Genomic DNA, 25416 nt, shown 5'->3' with positions numbered 1-25416 from the left:
GGCGGTATATGATTGTCTGATTGCAACAACATTTTCTCTAATACATTCTGTTTTATTGCCATGTATGCTTATTTGTGGGGTGTCCAAGACCAGAGATGCATGGTCATGTGTGTAGGTGAACATGTATGCTCATCCATGTGCCTTGGAAAGTATATATTTCTGCTTGCATTGTTCATATTTTAATAGCTCTTTTGATTTTACCTAAATCAAATTCCCATTTAATTGTAACATTAAGTAACGTGAGTGTGTAAACTCAGAACTATCCTAGGCCTTGAATGATAAATGGCTGGATATAATGAGAGCAGTCATGTTGTAGAGAGATTTAAAAAATTTTTTAGTTCTCTTTGTTTAATAACTTGAAAAAAAATGAAATCATGTTTAAAACTCTGATCTTTCTTTTAAGGAGAAATTCCTTATTTTTATCTTCAAGACCTACACCATTACCTAACTGATTTGTGATATACATCTTAACTTCAACCCAGCTTACCTGCTTAAATATTCTTTCTTCTTTGGACCTATCTAATGTCTAACTTGAAGATCAGCTCAAGTCATCTGTGGTGTTGTGAAGAGGGCAGTGAAACATGCTTTTTTTCTGCCTCTGTCACTTGCTCCCTCCCTCCCTGCTGGATATGTGAGAGTGCTTTCAGGGTTAGGTCTTATGTATCTTAGATTTAGGCCTTTTCTGTGAAGCCTCACTTGACGTTCTAACCACACTTTTATTTGCATTTATGTAGTATTTATTTATTATCTGCATCATTCCTTTCCATAAACACTTGTTCTACTACTGAAATGTTTGTGTCTATGCTTCCTTTGCTAAGCTAGGTGTGACCTTTTCTAGTGCAGGTTCAGCGTGTTCTGTTTCTGGGCACTTCTACAGCACATGGCTTTTGAATGAAGGAGATCATATCTTTTATGATACATTTCAGAAACTCTTGCATTATAGGTAGCAACAATCACAGAGACAGATGAGTCTACAGAATCAGAAGGTGTAATTGATTCTCATAAACGCAGAGAAATCCTTTCACAAAGACCCTCTTATCGGTAAGTTAAGTTTCCACTATACTTTTTTTTTTTTTTTTAAAGGGAGAGTAATTATACATCAAAATAATTCTTCCACTATAGCTTTTCTGTTTTGCATCTCATTTCAATGTCTTAATTATTTGTATTGTTAAATTATGTTTTAGAAAAATACTGAATGAACTTTCCTCTGATGTGCCTGGTGTTCCCAAGATTGAAGAAGAAAAATCAGAGGGAGAAGGAACGCCACCTAAAATCGCTACCATGGCAGTACCGACTAGCATATATCAGACTAGCACGGGGCAATACAGTATGTATGCTGCAATTCGAAATGATACAGTGCTAGCTTTAAGTCTTCCCTTATTACATTGAAGCAACTTGGAGTTTTGGCATTAAACTGTTCCATTTAAAAAGTGCATCATAATACCAAAACTGTATCAGAATGAAAAGTACATGTTAAAGAAGTGAGAGATTTGTATTGACAGCTGTCATATACTTTTGAAAAGTAAAAATATTTTTACTGAATATAGAAGAAAATTTTGAGTTTACTATAAAGGGAGGATTTTTTCTTATTTATATGTTTATATTCATGTTTAGTAGAAATTTAAAACACTGTTTTTTTGTTGCCTTTATGATACATGCAAACATAATAAGATATAAAAATGTCTGTATTTCATTCTTATTGGCTTTTACTACCAACAATTACATTTTCTACTTACTAAATTAAATGAGGTACATGTTTTCTAAATTATGTTTTCAAATGTAATTCTGTTTTCACTAGTCTACTGTGTTGTTTTGTGCTGCAGTTTTTCCTTGACAAGAATGGAAAAGTGTTTAATTTTTTAAGACTATAGCAATTAGACAGATAATTTTATTTGAAATTTTAAGCACCAAAAGCTCTAAATAAACAGATAAATTCACATTTAGTCTTGTGCATTTTAATGGGCTGTTCATTCTGTGCTTTTTGCTCCAATTAAAGCACTAGTTTTTTCTTCTCAAATCAAGACCGTTTGATACATAAAAATAGTTTAGTGAAAAAGGAAGGAAAAAAGGTTGGGGGGAAATAAGGCATAAAAAGGCCTGGAAAAAGAGTGAAAAAACAACAACAAAAAACGCGAAACCCAAAGCTGCTTAGTACTGGAATATAAGTGTTATTAAATACGGTGTTGGTCCAAAAACAGTGTTAAGATTTTAGATATGTTTTGTGTTTTCCCTTAAAAAGTAGTAATACATAGAAAAGTCTCAAGTCTTAATTTAAGACTTAGCTGTTAAAGCAAGCTATACTTTCCTTTGATCTGTGGGGAAACCCCGGAGAGTCATTAGTTTTTCAGAGTTTTTCTTACAGTGATGGTAGATTTGCAGCATTAAACACTCTCCTTTGGTAATTATGGTTCCTTGAGTAGTGCCTACCATAATACCTGGCAGATTGTGGTATACTTTATTCACAGTCCTGACAAGGTGCTGAGTGGACATGTCCAAAGTCCATGTTATCAGGAAAACTTCCTACTGTCTGTAAGAGTTGAACCTTGAGGTTTTCACAGTCACTTCTCTTTTGTTACTTCTCTGATTTATATGCCTATGTGTCTGGCCCACTGGAAACATATGGTGGGAGTTTTAGAATTGAAAATCAGAGTTTGTCAGCTGTGTGCCTTGGCAGTGCAACACACAGGTCCCAGGAGTACTGAGCTCCTCATGCCCTTCGTCCCCAGAGTGGCTGCACAAGACTTGCATGGACCTGCTGGAACCTCCTGACTGGTCAGCTGTATACATATTATCATTTTCTGTTTGTGTTGTGACAGGGAAAAGGTTGGAAATTACTGATGGAATAATTCTCAGACATCTTAAAGTTTGGGGTACTATCTAAGATGCTATCATCTTGAACACGTCATCTTGAACATCATCTGGCATATCCTAATGCCGCTTAAGAATTAAGAAAAGCAGTGATCTCTTTACAGGGTGATATAGATAGGGATGCAGTGGGTTAATTTGCTTAGATTATTAGCTGAAAAATTGAAATCATGAAAACATTGGGTTGAGAGAATGTTGAAGCTAGAGATGATGTGGAGAAGGCATCCTGGTCCTGTCAATTGCCAACTGCATCAGAGCGAGCTTTGTTTTCCCATCTCAGGATTTTAGTCTTTGAAATGGGAATAATAGTAAATTGGCAAACTTTGTAGTTAGTGTGAGGACACAGGGAGATAACAGATAAAAGTGGGGAAAAGAAACATGCTACTTTGACACGTCAGAGAGAAATGTAATCTAGCTGTGGTGATGTCTCATTCATGTTCCCTGAAGCCTTTATTTCTTGTGCTCTTAGTGCAGCTTGAAGAAGAGTGCCTAGCCTTAAACATCACTGTGGGTAAGGGGATGGTCAGGAGCTCTGGTTGAGAGATAGAAAATCCAATGTTTGGACTTAAAAAATCCTACTTAGGTTTCTTAATTTGGACACATATAGTATTGATCCTAGCGGTTATTTTAATGAAAAGTTGTGCTGGTTCTACATGTGCTGTCCCCAGGTAAAAATGGCCATTTATTGGGTCAAGAAAATCAATATTGCTTTTGTTAAAAATGCATTTTGTAAACATTTAGTGATAATTCTTTCATTTGAAGAGTGAATATTAACATTTCAACTTTTTAAAAGATATTTACTTTAATTGGAGGGTAAATGTATATTTACACATACACAAGATCCATTTCCTTTAGATGTATTTCTTCCTAGGAATAACTTGAATAGATATTAATGCTTTAATGTTGTTCCTAAATATCTAGAAATAGAAACAATCTGGTATCCTTTGGTTTTTAGACTGAAGAAGTTTATTTTACTAGAATTTCTGGAGATTTTTCTATGTATTTTCATGTACCTATTTTTGAGACCCTTTCATAACCTTTTATTATAAAAATTCTTTCTTCAACTTTTATCCATGGATGACTTTCCCCCAAACTTTTCTTTGCTGCTTTTTTCAAAGATTCATATTTAAATTTTTTTTAAAAAATTTGTTATAAGTTAAAGTTAAAAACAAAAAGAAGTAAATAACTTTATGTGTCAAAGTTGAACAAATAAAAATAAGTGTACTTAGGTTTCTCCATGTACAATCTGTTACATTTTTAATAATTGAGAGTTAGATATTTGACAGAAGTTGGCCTTACTACCTCAACTTATTTTTTAATCACAAAAACTAAGAAGTGAAAGTTAGAATAGGCTAACTTTTTTACACTAGTAGTAGGAAAAACAACTTAAAGTGAGCAGGTCTTCATTATTTCAACACCAAGAAAATCTACATTTCAGAGTCTTGACTGAAACTACAGATCTTGGCTATAGATTTCCTGTATACCAATTAAATCGTTCTGGTCAAAGAATATCTATCCTGTCTTAGGAGAATATTTTTATTTTATTAAAAAAATTTTTTTCTGTATTGATTTTAGAGAAAGAGGAAGGGAGAGGGAGAGAGATAGAAACATCAATGAGAGAGAACATTGATTGGCCGCCTCCTGCATACCTCCCACTGGGAATTTGGCCCACAACCTGGGGATGTGCCCTGACCAAGAATCGAACTGGTGACCTCTTGACACATGGGTCGATGCTCAACCACTGAGCCACACCAGCCGGGCTCAGAATATTTTTAAAGATAGTGTTTCAGAAAGGTTTAGAATTAGCAAAGAATTTACTTCCTGTGTGAGACATAAATTAAGTAAGAGCAAATTTATAAATGCTTAGTTAAAGCAACTATAGAGATTAAAATGTTTGAAGTTTTTTCTAAAGTCAGTTGATTTTTTAGTCGTCATTCTGCTATACCCAACTGGACCTCTTTCATTACCAAATAAGGACTATCACCCAAGACTTCAAATTATTATTTTTTTCAAATGTCCCTTGTTTCTTTGCTTGCTTCTACTTTATTTTATTAGGAACTTTATTTGAATCTCTATTAACTCATCTTTACTGGAATTCTTATGCCATAAAGGTAAGTGGGTTAATCCAAAATCCATCATTATGAAATGGATATATATGAACTGTGTGGACTGCTAAAGAATTCAGAATTCTCAGGAGATTCATATGAGTAAACACTAATTCCAATTCTTCATAATAAAAATTTGCACATGATAGGCTTACACATTCTAAAGTAAATGCAGTTCCATTTATTACTGTAAGTAGTGACTTTGCTTACATTTTCCCAAGGTAATTTTCAAAGCAAACATAGAAGGTATCTATTTAATGTAAATCTGGCCTTTTAACCTTGGTGTTGCGATTCTTGTTCTAGCTTGAGGCTGTTTTAGTGTTTCTTCTGCTTTTAAGATAGGGATACTTACACATTCTGTTTTGTACTCACTTTTTGAATTTAAACCTGAGAATTAACTGGAATAAAGTCTGTTGTTCTTTTTAAAGTTAATTTAGTGAGAATTTAATCACAAATCTTTTTTATTGGAATTTGGAATAGATGGTTTTAAATTATAATTAAACATTTACATGTTTATGTATTTGAATTAGCTCATTTGTAAGATGAAATTTGAAATACATTTTTTTCCCTTATTTGGTCATGAACTTATTTTCCTGATTTCTACTCAATTTATCTTTCATTTTGTCTATTGATTTTACAAGACTTTAAAATATATGTATATATTTTTAATCTTCACCTGAAGTTGTTTTTCCATTTATCTTCAGATAGAGTGGGAGGGAGAGAGAGCGAGAGACAGAAACATCGATGTGAGAGAGAAACATCGATGTGAGAGAGACACATCAATTGGTTGCCTCCTGCACAACCCAAACCAGGGCCAGGAATGAACCACAACTGAGGTATATGCCCTTGGCCGGAATCGAACCCACAACTCTTTGGTCCGAGGGCTGATGCTCTAACCGCTGAGCAAAACCTGCCAGGGATAAAATATATATATATATTTTATATGTATATTTTATATTTTATATATATTATATATATAGTTTATATATATATTTTATATATAAAATATATATATATATAAAATATATATATAAAATACATATATATGTATTTTAAATCTTTATTGTTGAATGTAGAATGTATTACAGATGTTCCTCATGTTTCCCCCATTGACCCCATCCTCCCCACTCCCGCCCCCCTCCCGCCTTTTCCCACACTATTGTCTGTGTCCATTGGTTATGCATATAAGTTCTTTGGTTTATTTCTTCCCACCCCCCAACCCCTTTCCCTTTGAGGTTTGTCAGTCCAGCAATGAATTTGTACTTCTTAATCCCTTCACCTTTTTCACCCGTTCCCCAACCCCCCTCCCATCTGGCAACCAACAAAATGTTCTCTGTATCTATGAGAATGTTTCTGTTCTGCCTCTTCATTTTGTTTGTAGATGCCATTGTCGATAGAAATGTATTCATTGCCATTTTGTTTGTTCATATATTTTATCTTTTTCTTCAAAAAGACCCTTCATCATTTCATATAATAACAGTTTGGTGGTGATGAACTCCTTTAACTTTTTCTTGTCTGGGAAAGTCTTTATATGGCCATCGATTCTAAATGACAGCTTTGCAGGATAGAGTGATCTTGGTTGTAGGTTCTTGCTTTTCATCACTGTGAATATTTCTTGCCACTCCCTTCTGGCCTGCAAAGTTTCTTTTGAGAAATCAGCTGATAGCCTTAGGGGTACTCCCTTGTAGGTAACTAGCTGCCTTTCTCTTGCTGCTTTTAAGATTCTCTCTTTGTCTTGAACCTTTTGCATTTTGATGATGATGTGTCTTGGCATGGGCCTCTTGGGGTTCATCTTGTTTGGGGCTCTCTGTGCTTCCTGGACTTGTATGTCTGTTTCCTTCACCAAGTTAGGAAAGTTTTCTGCCATTATTGTTTCAAACAGGTTTTCAATTTCTTGTTCTCGCTCTTCTCCTTCTGGCACCCCCAAGATGCGAATGTTGGCACACTTGAAGTTGTCCCAGAGGCTCCTTACATTCTCCTCATTTTTTTGGATTCTTTTTTCTTTTTGCTGTTCTGATTGGGCATTTTTTGCTTCCTTATATTCCAAATTGATGGTTTGCTCCTTGGATTTACGTACTCTACTATTGAATCTGTGTAAATTATTCTTTATTTCAGTTAATGCCTCCTTCATTTCTGACTGTGCATCCATGATTTCTGACTGGTCCTTTTTTATGCTCTTGAGGCCCTCACTAAGTTCACTGAGCATCCTTATAAGCAGTATTTTGAACTCAGCCTCTGTTAGGTTACTTATCTCCATTTCGCTTAGTTCTTTTCTTGGGGTTTTGTTCTGTTCTTTCATTTGGGACCTGTTTCTTTGTCTCCTCATTTTGGCTGCCTCCTGTGTTTGTTTCTGTGTATTACTTAACGAGAGGTATGGGGCCAGCAGAGACCAGATGTTGCTCGTTTGAAAGAATTTAGGAACACCTGAAGCAAGATCGAAGACAGGCCAATCTTGTGGTAAAGCAACTGGCAACAGCTTGCGTGGACATGAAAGTTGGGCGGGGCCTCAGGGGATCACTGGGGCGGGGCTCCCAGTGTGAGCCAGGTTGCTGGAGTCCCAGATATGGCTTCTGTCTGCTGCCCCAGGGAAGGGCTCACCAAAGGAACAAAGGCCTATGACAGCACGTTTGTCCCGGAGAAAGCCCCCTCTCCAGCCCTCGCTCCAGTGCCAAACAGCTCAGTTCTTCCCTGTATGTCTCTGGTGCCCCTCGAGCTGCCTCCCCTCCAAGCTTAGAGGGAGAGAGTTCGATAAGTTTGTGCGCGGGCCCTTTAAGGAGCTGCCTGGGGCTACAGCCGTGTCAGCTTCCCTGAGCCTCAGTTCCTGCAAGTTTTTCCAGCCAAAAGTTATAGGGACTTCTCTTCCTGGCACTGGAACCCTGAGCGGGGCACCTGGTGTGGGACGGGGTCCCCTCAGTCCTCAGGGAGGACCTTCCCGGTTGAAGTATCCTCCTGATTTGTATCCACCACACGTGGGTGTGGGACCAGCCCATCACGCCTCAGCCCCTCCTACCAGTCTGGATGTGGCTGCTGCTTTAATTTTGTAGTTGTAGGACTTATGTTCAGCTTGATTTCAGGCTGTTTTGAATGATGGTTGTTCTGTAGTTTAGTTGTAACTTTGATGTGGTTGTGGGAGGAGGCAATACCTCGTTTACCTACGCCACCATCTTGACCAGAAGCCAAATATTTTTAATAAAATGTTTTAAAAATCAAAATTCTTGAATTTTCATCCTGTAAGTAATATTTTCCATCATGATATTAATAGTTTTAGTAGAGAAGTGCTCAGTGGAAATAGATTTTTAAAACGTAGGAATTTTGAAAGAATTTATTGCCCAGATTAGTTGATATGATAGCATCCTGGTTACTGATAGATGGTTAGTTGGAGATGGGGAAATTATACTTGGGTTAATACTGATTTAAAACTAAATACCATGACTGTGGAAGGATATACAGAAACATTTGTGTAAACACTAAAACTAACTTAGTAGAAAAATACTTAGTAAATTAATGAATTACACTTAACCAGACAATTTCTTTTTTTTATTTATCCTTACCCGAGGACATTTTTTTCCATTTTTTGCACAGATAGAGTGGGAGGGAGAGAGAGGAAGAGAGAGAGAGAAACATCGATGTGAAAGGGACACATCGAGTGGTTGCCACCCGCACGACCAACCAGGGCCAGGGACAAACTGCAACCGAGGCACATGCCCTTAGCGGGAACCGAACCCGGGTCTCTCCGAACCGCAGTTCGACGCTCTAACCGCTGAGCCAAACCGGCCAGGGCGACAATTTCTTAATATAAGATCAGTGGGTTCAATATTCAACTAGTGCATATAGAATGACCCACTTAATTATGTAGTATAACTCACCTGAGATTTGAAGTAGGGCGAATGGGCAGATAGGTAACTCCCAGAGCAACTAGAACAACAGAGCTTAACCTCTACCCTATGAGCAGACAACGCACTAGCAGGCTTGAATCAATTAATAATGGCCATTGGAGTAGAATTTAGTTGATTATATAATATAGCTGTTCATTTTTAATTCAATTCAGATATTTTATGAAACTAATGTTATTAAGGATTATTTAGAAGAGGAAAATAAGTATACATATAGTCTAAAATAGAAAACCAATTTTACCTCTGCTTGAGTCCCAATTAACTTTATAGACTAGTGTTAACTACAATGTGGGTATACGTATAAGCATTTATGCTTCAATTGCATGTGTCAGTACAAGAAAACATTAATAAAGCTTAGGTCCCCAAAGTAAAATTAGTGGCAAATACAAAGGTATTTTATTTTCATTTGTTACTAATGGCCTTGTTATGGGCCCAACATTTTATTTAAAAATGATTAGCCAGATGTGATGTCTGGAATTTGTTTGGAAATACTACAGACTAAAAAAAATGTTTGTGATGAGTGGGCAGGGAAAATAGATGACACAAAATTCTTGCTAGAAAATTCCTGTAAGTTTTTTTTCAAAAGAGCTAAACAAAAGATCTGACTAAACTCATTCAGTGGATTTCATCTTAGTTTTACTATTATTTAATTTATGTGTGTTTGTTGAAAACACATATTATACTGTTCTTGAATATTTTGTAACCTAAAACATTTTCTCAGATCTTTTGAATACACATATGTGCACACAAAGCCTATTTCCAGTATCCTGAAGTCATTGGGAAATCTTGTTTATTGTCAAATGAGAAGTAACATTTGAAATAGGAAGGTCCTCTGTTATTTGATAATGCCAAAATTAAGAGTACTTTTGTTTTAGAAAAATAAAAGCTAGGCAAAAAAGTATGAGACTTATCAGTAGAAATGCTTCCCCCCTAGAGCCAGCTTGTGTGTGTATTTAGCTTTTGTTTTTCACATCTAATTATATAATTACTTAACCAGAAAATAAAACAAGGAGAGTAACAGATTCTTGATATATCAGCTTTTCACGGTGTGAAAGCAAGTAAGTTTTTGTTGGAATTATGGGGAAATATTAGAAAAAATGATGGCAAGGCTTAAAAAAAGAAAAAAGTATAAAAAAGAAGAAAGCAAGGATTTTTGTTATCTACCTATTTCATGATTTTTGTCCTTGGAAGTAACTACTCTCACCTTAGATTTTTTACTAGTCCAAAAGCTTAATAATTGGCATTGAAGATTAAGTTCTATTATCAGAATTTGAAACCAAACTTAATTTAACTCCTCTAGATCCACAAGTTGCTTAAGTTGTTTATAATAAAGTCTCTCTTTTTTTTTTTATCCTCACTCGAGGACATTTTTCCATTTTTTGTTCAGGTAGAGTGGGAGGGAGAGAGAGGAACAGAGAGAGAGAGAAAAACATCGATGTGAAAGGAACACATCGAGTGGCTGCCACCCGCACAACCGACCAGGGCTGGGGACAAACTGCAACCGAGGTACATGCCCTTAGCGAGAACAGAACCCAGGTCTCTCAGGACCGCAGGCTGACGCTCTAACCGCTGAACCAAACCGGCCAAGGCATAAAGTCTGTCTTAAGGAAATGAACCATTCATTTATCATACTGCGTGCCTGCTATATGCTAGAATGAAAACTGACAGGAATGAAGCCATTTTAAAATGGAGCCGGAGCAGCCATTCCAGAGAAACTGTCTTGCTCATTGTGTTTCTTGAAATTTTGCACTGGGTCAAACCACTTTTGTTTTGCAAACAGTTGTAGAGTCAGCCAAACAGTCTGATCACAAGGACTAATGATTGTGGACCTTCTATCTGAAGATAAAATTCAGTAAGCAATTAAGTGTAGCTAATAGTAGCTCAGCTTGTCAGTACCAATATGATTTTTTCCCCTTTTTCATATAGTTATTTTTCCTTTTTCTCTTTTCTTTCACCCTGTAACTGGGGCACTATTTGACTTTCAGCCCGAAACTGTGCTCCCCAAATTACAATTCTTTGATCCCAAATAAATGCTTGTTGTCTCTCATTTCAAGTTTTAAAATTTAGGTTAACACTAGGCTTTGTGTTTTTTATACATTATGGTTACACTGCCTATGCTTGTTCTTTCTAAAGCACTATTTCTATGACATTAAACTAATTATGAACTGAAAATACACATTCAAATGCATGATAATATAAAATTTATTCATGTCTAGCCATGAAGTTTTAAAGAAGCATTATCTCTTTTTAAGAACGTAGATCTCTCCCAAGCCCTTTTTTTGTAAGGGGTGAATCTTGAGACCCTTGAAATCTTTGGAGAGTCATGGTGAAATCTTGTTTTTAAAATGTGTACAGAGTATCATGCTCTAGATGAGCTGGGTAAAGTGATGTTACTACATCAGAATTTCTCAACCTCAGCACTATTGACATTTTATAACTGATTCTTCAGTTTCTGTCAATGCTATTCCAGTAGTGGCTTGTCAGTGTACTAAAACACAGAGAATGTATCTATGTTGAACTCTTAAAAAAATGTGAGCCCATCTTTTTGTGTTAGGCCCTAGAACCTTAGGGCAAAGAATTAAAGATTTGTTGTTACTCTTTCCAATAGTTCTGACAGGTTGATAGTATCACTTCATCACATAAGTGGTCCTTTGTTTAGATACTGTTAAAATGTTAGGGAATGACTTGGAAATGTTCAGGGTATATTTTACATATTCCTGCAATGCATTTACGTTGATTTATCAATGTTGTGTTATTCTCATGATGTGTTTATTTATATTTTTTAAGAGAGCGGGAGAGAGAGAAACATCGATGTGAAAGGGAAACATCAATCGGTTGCCTCTTGTATGCCCCTTACTGGGATTCAAGCCTGAAACCCAACATGTGCCCGGCCACCTGTCCCATGGACTGGGAGGTCCCAATTTGATGATGTGTTATTTTTTAAAATACATTTTTATTGATATTTTATAGAGAGAGGGGAGGAGAGAAATACATCGATGTGTGACAGAAACGATGATGAGCTACTTCCTGCACGCCCCCTACCGGGGATTGAGCCTGCAACCTGGGCATGTGCCCTGATTGGGAATCGAACTGGGACCTCTCAGTCCATGGGATGATGTTCAACCCACTGAGCCATACTGGTCGGGCAGATGATGTGTTATTTTTATCTTCATTGTAAAATCTAGTTAGCTAGTTTATATGTGATTTAAAACAAAAGAAAGGATAGCCCTTGATTCCACTTAATCTCTAGTGTTTAGACTAAAACATGAAGTCATAATCTTTAAGTATACCAAACTCTCAGACATTTATATTTATTTGTCTAGTAAGTGAAATTTAAAAACATTTCACTTGATCAATTATTCTTTTGAAAATTTCAGTTAATATGTTAATTTTTAAACATGAGTAGCAAGTCTCAGTAGTTAGAGGAAATCCTCCTCTTATTTGTTTCCATTAGCTGAATTAGTTATTCAAGACTCTTGATATAGAGGTAAATATTGTAGAACAAATAGTTTCAATATAGTTACCTTTTAAAGTCCTTTCCAACTTAACACTTTCTATTTCAGGATTCTCCTGACATAGTCAAAATGGTAAAGGCTACAGTTTTATAGACTTGAGCTTTAAAAACCAAAATATATGTTCTGTGAAAAGCTATTTTCTTGTGATGATAAATTAGAAAAGGAGTGAGCTGAATTAAGATATAAATTCATTGTATTTATGATGCTCAGTGGCATTTCACCAACCATTTTTTTGTTTGTTTTTAGTCCTCACCTGAGGATATTTTCCCATTGATTTTTGGATAGAATAAAAGGAGGGAAGGAAGGAAGGAGGGAGGGAGGGAGGGAGGGAGGGAGACAGAGAGAAACATCGATGTGAGAGACACACATCAATTGGTTGCCTCCTGAACCACCCCGACTAGGGCTGGGGATTGAACCTACAACCCAGATATGTGCCCTTGACAGGAAATTGAACCTGCGACCCTTGAGTTCACAGGCCAATACTCTTAACTGCTGAGCCATACTGGCCAGGGCACCAACCTTTTTTTTTTTTTTTTTTTAATCCTCACCTGAGGATATTTTTTTTCCATTTTTTGTACAGATAGAGTGGGAGGGAGAGAGAGGAAGGAGAGAGAGAGAAACATCGATGTGAAAGGGACACATCGAGTGGCTGCCACCCGCACGACCAACCAGGGCTGGGGACAAACTGCAACCGAAGTACGTGCCCTTAGCGGGAACCAAACCCGGGTCTCTCCGGACCGCAGGCTGACGCTCTAACCGCTGAGCCAAACCGGCCAGGGCCCAACCATTTTTTACATGTTACAAAAATGCTGTTTATATCTAAAAATATCAGAAAGACTGGAGAAAATCAAGAAGCTGGACTTTTGCCTGGCTGGTATGGCTCAATGGTTGAGCATGACTCATGTACCAAGAGGTCGCCAGTTTGATTCCCAGTCAGGGCACATGCCCAGGTTGTAGGCCTGATCCCCAGTGGGGGGCATGCAGGAGACAGGCAGTTGATGTTCTCTCTCATTAATGTTCTATCTCTCTGTCCCTCTCCCTTCCTTCTCTTTAAAATCAATAAAGAAAAAATAAAAAAAAAAAAGCAGCTGTACTTTCTCCCTGTCTGTATCACCAGACTTCCTCTTAAAGAATTTAGTTGGATGGATGCCAGGGAAGAGGAAAGCTCCATGAGCTCTATGTATTTCACATAGTTCTGAGTGTAAGATATTTTCAAGTGTTTATGAGCCTTTTCAGAGTATTGTCCTGTGAAAGAGGATCTCCTTATCAATTCAACATAGAGCAATAAGAGTAAGTTGAGAATGAGAAGCATTGATAATACCTAGACTCAGAATATATTCTTCCAATATGAGATTATTAAAAATGAAGCTTGAAATTCTCTAATATTTCTTTTCTTTTTCTGTTAAGTTGCTATAGCCCAAGGTGGAACAATCCAGATTTCTAACCCAGGATCTGATGGTGTTCAGGGACTACAGGCATTAACAATGACAAATTCAGGAGCTCCTCCACCAGGTGCTGCAATTGTACAGTATGCAGCACAGTCAGCTGATGGCACACAGCAGTTCTTTGTCCCAGGCAGCCAGGTTGTTGTTCAAGGTATATTTTATTAATCTAATACCTTTAGAATACCTGTGGATCACTATATCACACCATTTAGTGGTGATTTTATAGTTTTCTGAAATATACAGGAGGTAGATTGGGGGGTGTACTTAATGGCTTGAACAAGAACTATTTTAGTATATTAAACAAGTTAAATAAATTATATGATTTTTTATTTTAGCAGGTTTTATTGGCTCTAAGGGAAAGTTAAATTCAGAGTAGCACAATGAAAGAAAGGGAGTTGAAAACATGAGTGAATTCTTTAATTAAATATCTTTCATTTGAGAGTTATAAATGTTGTATTAAAATATGTTTGTTACCTAATCTATGCAGATTTAAGTATCCAGTCTATGATGCACTGAATTTGGGTCTTTCCTTACCTATTACACTCAAGTCTTAACTTGTAGATATCTCATTTTAAAACAATTACTGATTTTTATTTTCTTTAGACCGTTCTTAGTATAGTTGAATTCTGAGGTACCTGATCTACCTCTTATGGAAGCTGATAGTAGTGAAATAAAGCAGTTGGATTGTAGTCCTGTGTTTTTAGAGAAACCTAAGATTTCAATTAAATTTGAGGTATACATTATTTTAATTTTATGTAGTTGTGCTTATAATAACTATAATATGTTTATTACAACTTTCAAAATCCTGCATTTTTAATTTAATTCTATTTCTTTTGGACCATTTGCTGAGGACTTATGATATAGCACTAATTTTAAGGGGAGTAATATTAGTTCCTTTAGTTTGAAAGTCTTCCAAGTATGGGGGATGGGGCAGATTATAATCGATAAATTTCTTGTTAATTATCTTTACTCCTAGATATTTTGGAGGTTAATGTGGACTATAGTAAAAGTGTATGAAGAATTGAAGTGGTAGCATTTATGGAGTATACAAAAATTCATAGTACTTACTCAATACTTTAGTGTTTTCTTTTAAATGTATATTAAGGCCACCTATTACAGATGCTCCTCCGCTTATGGTGGGATTACGTCCTGATAAACCCAATGTAAATTGAAAATATAGTAAATTGAAATGCATTTAATGCACCTAACCTACTGAACATCATAGCTTAAATGTGTTCAGTTGGGCACAATCATGTCACACAGTGAACACTGTAGAGTATGGGTTGTTGACCCTTGTAATCACCTGGCTGACTCTGGGCGCTGCTGCTCACTGCACCTGCCCAGCATCAGGAGAGATGATTGAATTTAATATCACTAGCCCTGGAAAAGATCAAAATTCAAAATTTCAAGTATAGTTTCTATTGAATGCATATTGCTTTCTCACCATTATAAAGTTGAAAAATCGTAAGCAAACCATTTTAACTCAGGGACTGTATATTTGCCTCATGCTCATGAACCCTCTATGTTTAAGAATAATTATAAAGTATAATGATTTCTTCTAATATTTTAAGTATAGAAAATCTACCACAAACTTGATATTTTAACAAAGAGAGTTGTTTTTTTGTTTTTGCTTATCCTCACCCGAGGACATTTTTCCATTTTTTGTTCAGATAGAGTGGGAGGGAGAGCGATGAAGAGAGAGAGAGAAACATCCACGTGAAAGGGACACATCGAGTGGCTGTCACCCGCACGACCAACCAGGGCTGGGGACAAACTGCAACCGAGGTACGTGCCCTTAGTGGGAAGTGAACCTGGGTCTCTCTGGACCGTAGGCCGACGCTCTAACCGCTGAGCCAAACCTGCCAAGGCCAAAGAGAGCTTTTTAAAAAATATTTTATTATTGATATTTTAGAGAGAGGAAGTGAGAGAGATAGAAACATCAACTTGAGAGAGAAACATTGATTAGCTGCCTCCTGCATGTGCTGCACTGGGGATTAAGTCTATAACCTGGGCATGTGCTCTGACTGGGAATCGAACTGAGACCTCTCAGTCCGTGGGAAGACACTCAGTCCACTGAGCCACACCATCCAGGCACAGTGAGAATTTTTTAATTGCTTTATGTTTTGCATAAATAAAACACAATTTTTGTGCTTTTGGGTTTAAGAACTTTTTTTTTTGTCCATAAGTCACAGAGATAATTTTCTACATAAATTATTTAGCTTCATAATTTTACTTTTCACATTTAGGTCCTTAATTCACCCGAGATTCACCTCTGTATATAGTATTAAGCAGAAATCTTTTTTTTTTTTTTTTTTTAATCCTCACCCGAGGACATTTTTCCATTTTTTGTTCAGGTAGAGTGGGAGGGAGAGAGAGGAACAGAGAGAGAGAAACATCGATGTGAAAGGGACACATCGAGTGGCTGCCACCCGCACGACTGACCAGAGCCGGGGACAAACTGCAACCGAGGTACGCGCCCTTAGCGGGAACCGAACCCGGGTCTCTCAGGACCGCAGGCCGATGCTTTAACCGCTGAGCCAAACCGGCCAGGGCCAGAAATCTATTTTTATTTTTTCTCCCTATATAGAGCCCCTTTTCCCCTACTGATGGTTTGTCCTTTCCCCCTTAATTTATGGGGCAGCCTTAGTTATACAGAAGGTTCTCATGTATACTTGGATCTGTTTTCAGAACTCTCTATTCTGTACTGTTGGTCTCTTTTTCTATATGCCAGTGTCATGATGGTTTGTTATCTCACAGAACAAGTTCCTTTTTGTCTTTTTTAAAGTGCTGATTTAGCTTTCACAAACCATTATTCTTTAATATGCATTTGGAATAAGTTTGAATTTCTAACTAGTAATGATATAAAACCGATGATGAGGTTGCATTTTATTTATAGATTGCTTTAGGGAGAACTGAAGTTTTTTTTTTAAATTGGGATATAATTGACATATCACATGATATTAGTTTCAAGTGTATAACATAATGATTTGAAATTTGTGGAAGTTGCAACAAGTGATCACCACAATAGGTCTAAATAACACCTATCCCCACACATAGTTATGAATTTTTCTTGTGATGAGAAATTTTAAGATCTACTTTGTAACAACTTTGAAATATACAATACAGTATTATTATTATTATTGTTAATCCTCACCCGAGGATATTTTTTTCCCCATTTATCTTCAGATAGAATGGGAAGGAGAGAGAGAGAGAGAGCGCGAGAACAAGAGCGAGCGAGCGAGAGAGAGAGGGAGAGAGAGACATCAACCAGTTGCCTCCCACACGACCCCAACCAGGGCCTGGGACTGAACTGTAACTGAGGTATAGGCCCTTGACCGGAATTGAACTGACTACTCTTTGGTCTGCATGCCAACACTCCAACTGCTGAGCCAAACCGGCCAGGGCTACAATGGAATATCATTAACTGTAATCAACATGCTGTACAAACACCCCTAGGTTTTTGTTGCTATTTTGTTTTATGATTTGTTTGTTTGTTTAAATATTTTTTTATTGATTTTTTTAGAGAGAGAGGAAGGGAGAGGGAGAGAGAGATAGAAACATTGATTGGGTGCTTCCTACACAACTCCTACTAGGGATTGAGCCTGCAACCCAGGCATGTGTTCTGATGGGAGTTGAACCAATGACCTCTTGGTGCATGGCATGATTGAAGCTCAACCAACTGAGCCACACCATTTGGGCATTTGTTGCTATTTTGAATGATTTCTTTCTAGGTGTTGCTGTTATAAAGAAATATTATTGATTTTTTTAAAGTATCTGGTTTGTTAACCTTCAAAACTCTAATTACTTCTAAGTAATATGCTGACTCTTTGTGAATCTATCTGTGATACTATGTGAATATTTATATCAAATACAAATAAGATGTTTTGTTTCTTCCCTTATTCTTTATTCTTCCCAATCTTTATTCTTCCCAATCTTTATTCTTCTTGTTTTCTTTTTCTCCTTGCCTTGCCTCCTCTTTTCCTTTCCTTTTCTTCTCTTTAAAAATAATGATGGCCAAGAGTTCCAGTTTTTTGTTGAACAGAGTAGGTCAGTGAGTATTCTTGTCCTGCTCTCTATGCCATTGAAAGGTCACAGCAATTTTTTTTTTTTTTTTTTTTTTTGAGATCTCAGTTCTTATCTTGATTGGTCTCTCAGCAGTATTTAATACCATTGACCTTTGCTTCCTTCACTTACCTGATACTGCATTCTTACCATTTTTTCTTGTGTCTTTCCTGCCTCTCTTTCAGTCTCCTTTATTGGTCTAAATCTTCCTCGGCCCATGTCCTAAGTGTTAGTATTGTTCCTCAGGATTGCATCCTGCACCTTCTTCCATCTGACTTGGGTGCTGTCCTTGGATTAACTCATATCTGCCCATGGCTTCAGTTCTCCTGACTCTAACGGCTATGTAGATATACCTCACACATCTCTGACTTCTTAAATCCAAGACTCCATATCTGCTTTCCCATTCTAACTCTCCTTTTGTTTACTCTATTTCAATAATGGATTCTTTCCATCCTGTTGCTTCACTCCAGTCATGCTTTACTCTCCCTTGCCTTCTCCATTTTTTTAAATTCTTCCTCCTGCTAAATCACATGTCCCTTTACTCCTCTCCACCCCCACTGTCATAATCTCAGTTCCAGCTGCTATCCCCTCTGACCTGGATTCCTGCAGCAGATTTTGCTTCGCCAGGTGTCTGGCCTGAAGCTGGTAGCTGTGGAGCAGAGTCCTGATTTTCCTAATCGTGCCAGAGGCAGCATATCCTTTCTTGGCCTGTTTTTTTTTTTTTTTTTGAGAATTGTTCCTGAAAGCTCAGGTAGGCTCTCTTTCTTCATCCCTCCCAATGATTCTGATAGCTAATATTTCTTAAAAACCAAAGTCCCTGCCTTCAGTATTTCCCTTTCTCCATCACACTCTCAATCCTGCAGTTCAGAGTGGTATTTCTAAAATTCACATCCAATCTTGTCAGCTTCCTGCTCAAAACCCTTCAACGAATGCCTACTACTTGTTAGAGTCAAAATCTGCTTGATGTAGGCCTTGCTTCCTCCCTCACAACTTCTTCCTCTTATGCTGGCTTTCTTTCTTTTCTTGTCAGATGCTGTGCCCTCTTTCCTCTCTAGAGACATTGTTCGTGTTTCAGCTTGGATAGCACTTTCCCAGGAAGCCTTCCCTGACCTCCACATCTGACTTAGGTCGCTTCTTGCAGTTCCTACTGCACCTTCTCAGGGCATGTATCACTGAATTGTGACTCTTGGGGTCCTGCCTAGATGGTAACTTCTTGTTGGACGGGGACTCTTAGTTCCTGGCACAGTCCCTGGTGTATGATAAATATGCATTAGCCATTTACTGAATGAAAACGAAATACTCTTTCTCTAGTGAAAATGTTATTAGTTCTGTGTGCTGATAAATTGAGTTTATCAGGTCCAGGGAATTCATTAAAACTTTACTAATAGTAGTCAACTAAGCGACCAACCACCCTCTTTCCTTTTCTTCTTTTACCCCTTTTTTTACACTAATGTAAACTGAGCACCTAAGGGCCAATTTAAAGAAATGTTGAGAATACTTTGAACTTTCTGAAATGTGAAATAAAACCAACTAACATTCTTGGATCCAAACCCTTAGGTGTGGCTGCTATAACAAAGAGTCCTTTACAGAGCCTCTCTGATGGAGTTGATGTCTAAGGTACTCCTCAGACTTTCTCACATATTAGCAGGACATCTTCAGTTCATGTGTTCTGGAGAACTACAGGATACAGGGGTCTTTCCTGATGTTTCTCCTCCAAAGCATCTGATTGTCAAGTCCCTGCCTTTATTAGAAGGTACTTCATTGAATAAGGCAAATGTAGTGGAATGTCCTTTCATTGACTTAAGGTTGGTTTGAATTCTAATCATACAAGGGACTGGGCTTTGTACAACCCACTGAGGAAGGTAAAAGTTCTTAGTGACATGTCAGTTACTTTTGTGCTGTAGAGAAGCAAATCATTTTTTCCCTGGATGTGGTGCTATACTGTTAAACAGGTGCCAATTTTTGTCTAACCATGGACTTGTTACATTTATAGTGATCCCGCTCTTCATTCACCAAACCTTCATGAAGTGAATAAAATTAGACATATATTTTTTTAAAATGTTTTTATTTATTTCAGAGAGAGGAAGTGGAGAGAGAGATAGAAACATTTGATGATGAGGGAAATATCGATTGGTTGCCTCCTGCGTGCCCCTACTGGGGATCAAACCTGCAACCTGGGCATGTGCCCTGACTGGGAATCAAACCAGGGACCTCCTGGTTCATAGGTCAGTGCTCAGACCTTGAGCCACACTGACTGGGCTGGACATATTTTTTAAATTTACATATAGTAATTACGATTTATTTATGAATTTTTAAAAGTTACAGAATTCTTTTCAATGAGTTTTAATTTAGTAAATGTGTTAGATTGAGCTGCATCTAATTTTTGTTTTTGTGGGCTCAACAGGTCAATATGAGCAAGTTCATATGGTTCAATCTAATATTTATGGAAGATTGTTACATAGTACTTGCTACATATGAATTTAAAATTTTTTAGTATCAACTTCTTTCATGTGAAATTAGCAAATTCTATGTCACCTTGGGAACAGATGTTTTCTAATGTAGCAAATAGAAATGTATTACAAGTAAACAAAGGAGTATAGGTATATCTTACTTGGAGAATCTAAAAGTGTCTGTGAAATACATTTCATTATATTTCACAGCATCTCTCTGTGCTGATTGTCACTTGTTTATTTTTTTAAATCTCCAAGTTGGTTTTTTTTTTTAATCCTCTGAGTTATGAAAAATCTATAGGGCTTATGCCCCCCCCCCTTTTTTAACCTAGAAACCTTGGACAGAATAATAATAAAGAAGTAGCCCCATAAGAAACAAACAGGTAGATTTTAATGCTAATGAGACTTTTTTTTTTTTTTGCCAGAGTACTTCTCAACAGATTTTTATGTAAAAATGAGGACCAAAAGCATTTGGTGGTTTATTACAGGGTTTTTATAGGGCTTTGGTTTCAATGAGCCAGCCTGTCTGTGACACTGCAGATTGATGGCAGTGATAGGCTAGTGATGTCATTGTGATGTCAGTACTGCCACTTATAACTGCACATGCTTACTAGTTGGAACACTTTGTGTTGACTTGTGAAAGGAGGAACAGGGCAGTTCTGTATGCAGAAACCCACCATGGCTGTAACTGGAAATGAAACCGGTAAGAATTTTAAAGAAAGATTTAAATTCTGAAAAATTATTTTTGAAGTTTTGAAAAATTATTTACAGACCTCTGACTATTTCAAAGCATTACTTTTCTAGTAGCTGGGGAGTTTTATATCTACTCAGTATGCTTTAAGGCATCTTAATGTAATTGTTTTTTTGCTCAGTATTATATTACTTGATCAAGGCAGTTCTCTTTCCTCTCCTTTCCTCTTCTTTTAACCTCCTCTCCTTTCTCTTCTATCTTCTCTCTCTCTCTCCCCCCTCTACTAAAATAAGCTGTTACTTCATCTGCAACCTGTTGCATATCCAGTGCAGCTGCGAGTTATACATACCGTTCAAGTTGTAAAAAAAAAAAAAATTAAGCTTCTGATTTCATTGCTCTGTACAAATGTAGCTCCAAAGCAGACCAGCGTGTTGGGATGTTTGTATACCTACTTGTTTCTTTGCTCGAATGTCTAAAATGGTCTGTACCTCTCTAATGGAGTTCAAATGGCTGACGTCATTGCATTTCCTGGAATCGTCGTTCCTCAGGGAAGTGGAAAAGTTAAACTCCAAGCGGGCTGCACATTGACGTCAGCCCCCAGTCAGGCTGTGATTGAGTCAGTTCCTTTCTGCTCTGTCGAGCGCTGCTGACAGCTTGAGGTTGTTAACTAGCTCCCAGCTTGCCTGTTTCCAAGATCGCTCTTGGACCGAGTAGCTTGACTTGTAAGCCTCACTTTAGTGTTTCTCTGCAGGTAAGTATCTGCTTTAGAAAGCTGGCATCGACCGTGTGTGGGCAGATCCCCGGAGCCCTGCGCCACTCCGAGGCCCGCAGGTGCGGGGAGAGGTGGGCTTGGGGCCCAGGCGCCCTCATCCCAAGTCTCTGTGGGATCTGCTACTCATGGCACCCTCTAGTGCACAGTCAGGGAAGCGCATGTCTAAAAATCGCCCTCCAGTTTATTATTTAAACTTGTTATCGGTTATTCTTTCTGTGATTTGGTTTTCTTAGTCACAGGTGATGCTTCTGATTTAGTCGTTAATGTCCCTTATGTGGTTGCAAGTATATTTATTCAGTGGTGTCTTATTTCTAACCCAGTACAGATTTGCATTTGAATTCATGAAGAATGGATGGTTGTAAACAGCTTGCTTATAATTTACCTCTTCAGAGTTAGTGGATCTCAGCTCTTCTTCCTAGATAGGAACATTCCATTGTCTTGAGCAAGTGATACCTGTATTAAATTGTTTTAAAAATTATCTTGAACTATTTTTCTCAAGTTTTGTGAAGTTTTAGAGATGCTATAAATTGCAGAAGCTCTCAAATGGCAAATGTACTATAAGATACAGATGGATTTAATCACAAATACTGAATGCCATATGATTAGAACCACAAGGCATCTTGAGCATTACTTGTTTTCTTAAAATGATTAGTTATCTTTCTTAACTAAGCCTTTAATTTCAGTTCACCATTTGACTTCTGTAAGCATGACAGAGCATCATAATAACAAATAAAATAAAATTATTATTATTTTTAATCTTTATTGTTGAATGTATTACAGATGTTCCTCATTTTTTCCCCATTGACCCCATCCTCCCCACTCCCGCCCCCCTCCCGCCTTTTCCCACACTATTGTCTGTGTCCATTGGTTATGCATATAAGTTCTTTGGTTTATTTCTTCCCACCCCCCAACCCCTTTCCCTTTGAGGTTTGTCAGTCCAGCAATGAATTTGTACTTCTTAATCCCTTCACCTTTTTCACCCGTTCCCCAACCCCCCTCCCATCTGGCAACCAACAAAATGTTCTCTGTATCTATGAGAATGTTTTGTTCTGCCTCTTCATTTTGTTTGTAGATGCCATTGTCGATAGATATGTATTCATTGCCATTTTGTTTGTTCATATATTTTATCTTTTTCTTCAAAAAGACCCTTCATCATTTCATATAATAACAGTTTGGTGGTGATGAACTCCTTTAACTTTTTCTTGTCTGGGAAAGTCTTTATATGGCCATCGATTCTAAATGACAGCTTTGCAGGATAGAGTGATCTTGGTTGTAGGTTCTTGCTTTTCATCACTGTGAATATTTCTTGCCACTCCCTTCTGGCCTGCAAAGTTTCTTTTGAGAAATCAGCTGATAGCCTTAGGGGTACTCCCTTGTAGGTAACTAGCTGCCTTTCTCTTGCTGCTTTTAAGATTCTCTCTTTGTCTTGAACCTTTTGCATTTTGATGATGATGTGTCTTGGCATGGGCCTCTTGGGGTTCATCTTGTTTGGGGCTCTCTGTGCTTCCTGGACTTGTATGTCTGTTTCCTTCACCAAGTTAGGAAAGTTTTCTGCCATTATTGTTTCAAACAGGTTTTCAATTTCTTGTTCTCGCTCTTCTCCTTCTGGCACCCCCAAGATGCGAATGTTGGCACACTTGAAGTTGTCCCAGAGGCTCCTTACATTCTCCTCATTTTTTTGGATTCTTTTTTCTTTTTGCTGTTCTGATTGGGCATTTTTTGCTTCCTTATATTCCAAATTGATGGTTTGCTCCTTGGATTTACGTACTCTACTATTGAATCTGTGTAAATTATTCTTTATTTCAGTTAATGCCTCCTTCATTTCTGACTGTGCATCCATGATTTCTGACTGGTCCTTTTTTATGCTCTTGAGGCCCTCACTAAGTTCACTGAGCATCCTTATAAGCAGTATTTTGAACTCAGCCTCTGTTAGGTTGCTTATCTCCATTTCGCTTAGTTCTTTTCTTGGGGTTTTGTTCTGTTCTTTCATTTGGGACCTGTTTCTTTGTCTCCTCATTTTGGCTGCCTCCTGTGTTTGTTTCTGTGTATTACTTAACACCAGGTATGAGGCTAGCTGAGACCAGATGCTACTTGTTTGAAAGAATTTAGGAAAACCTGAAGCAGGATCCAAGACAGGCCAATCTTGTGGTAAAGCAACTGGCAACAGCTTGGGTGGGCCTGAAAGTTGGGTGGGACAGGGCCTCAGGGGATCACTGGGGCGGGGCTCCCAGTATGAGCCAGGTTGCTGGAGTCCCAGATATGGCTTCTGTCTGCTGCCCCAGGGAAGGGCTCACCAAAGGAACAAAGGCCTATGACCGCACGTTTGTTCCTGAGAAAGCCCCCTCTCCAGCCCTCACTCCAGTGCCAAACAGCTCAGTTCTTCCCTCTATGTCTCTGGTGCCCCTCAAGCTGCCTCCCCTCCAAGCTTAGAGAGAGAGAGTTCGATAAGTTTGTGCGCGGGCCCTTTAAGGAGCTGCCTGGGGCTCCATCCGCATCAGCTTCCCTGAGCCTCAGTTCCCACTGGTTTTTCCAGCCAGAAGTTGTGGGGACTTCTCTTCCTGGCACTGGAACCCTGAGTGGAGTACCTGGTGTGGGACCGGGACCCCTCACTCCACAGGGAGGATCTTCCCAGCCAAGGTGTCCTCCTGATATTTATCCGCCACATGTGTGTGTGGGACAAGCCCATCGAGCCTCCGCCCCTCCTACCAGTCTCTATGTGGCTGCTGCTTTAATTTTGTAGTTGTAGGACTTCCGTTCAGCTTGATTTCAGGCTGTTTTGAATGATGGTTGTTCTGTAGTTTAGTTGTAACTTTGATGTGTTTGTGGGAGGAGGCAATACCTCGTTTACCTACACCACCATCTTGACCAGAAGTCTAAAAGAAAATTATTTGAAAATACGTAGAATATATTTAAAGATGAACATTTAAGGTAAAATTTTGCATAAATTTTTAAACCATTGCTCGCAAATAAATGAACATTACCCATAATGCTTATACATGATTTACCCCTTCCAATTCAAAATTTTCTAAGTGCTGAAACTTTAAAGTATCAGACTTTTTTCACTAGACCTCATTATGCCTTTAGAAACATTATTTTTGGCAATTGATCTGTTCTGATGGAATCAACTCTATTTGAAATGCTATTTGAAAATGGAAAGAACATTTTCCCTTCCTTTTTTTCCTTATTTTTAAATTTTTCTTTTTTTTGTTTTTGAGGTGGATTGATATAGATTATTTGTTTACAGACTTTTTGACCATGACCCACATTTACATCACAATGCAGAAGACTTGTGTGTGTGTGTGTGTACCTACATTTATATAAGATCTACTTCAAAAGTAATGCCTATCCTTAGTATATGTAATGTATTCATAAGTCTCTCTCTTTTTTTAATGCTATTCTTGACCCATGAAATTGATTTTATAATTCACCAGTGGTCTGCAATTTACAGTTTAAAAAACTGATCTAGACCAAAATCAGGCTGCTGATTAGCATTGTTTTAACAATAATGACTGGCCTGGAAAAGTTTTTAGGAGCATTTACTTAAAGGAGCATGGAATTGAATGTGAAAAGGGAATATCATTCTGTTGGATATAATTTACATTTTTATTAGAAAGAGTG

The 25416-nt window shown here is 37.7% G+C and overlaps 1 protein-coding gene across 19 annotated transcripts in view; it reads left to right on the top strand.

The window, feature by feature from the left end:
• The window catches only part of CREM (cAMP responsive element modulator), a 122700-nt gene that overhangs the window by 75861 nt on the left and 21423 nt on the right, over window positions 1-25416 (top strand). For 8 of the 19 annotated variants that reach the window (XM_036273531.1, XM_036273494.1, XM_036273522.1 and 5 more), the window contains 3 exons: window positions 944-1041; window positions 1185-1327; window positions 13786-13974. In XM_036273531.1, coding sequence (XP_036129424.1) covers window positions 944-1041; window positions 1185-1327; window positions 13786-13974 — 430 coding nt within the window. Of the gene's footprint in view, window positions 1-943; window positions 1042-1184; window positions 1328-13785; window positions 13975-20956; window positions 21039-25416 lie in introns of those variants that run through there. The other 11 variants (XM_036273567.1, XM_036273558.1, XM_036273584.1 and 8 more) reach the window with 4 other exon arrangements.

The sequence above is a fragment of the Molossus molossus genome, unplaced genomic scaffold, assembly GCF_014108415.1.
Source record: "Molossus molossus isolate mMolMol1 unplaced genomic scaffold, mMolMol1.p scaffold_m16_p_1, whole genome shotgun sequence".
NCBI lineage: Eukaryota > Metazoa > Chordata > Mammalia > Chiroptera > Molossidae > Molossus > Molossus molossus.
Note: the sequence above shows the minus strand (reverse complement) of the source record. Positions and strands in the feature narration are given on the sequence as shown.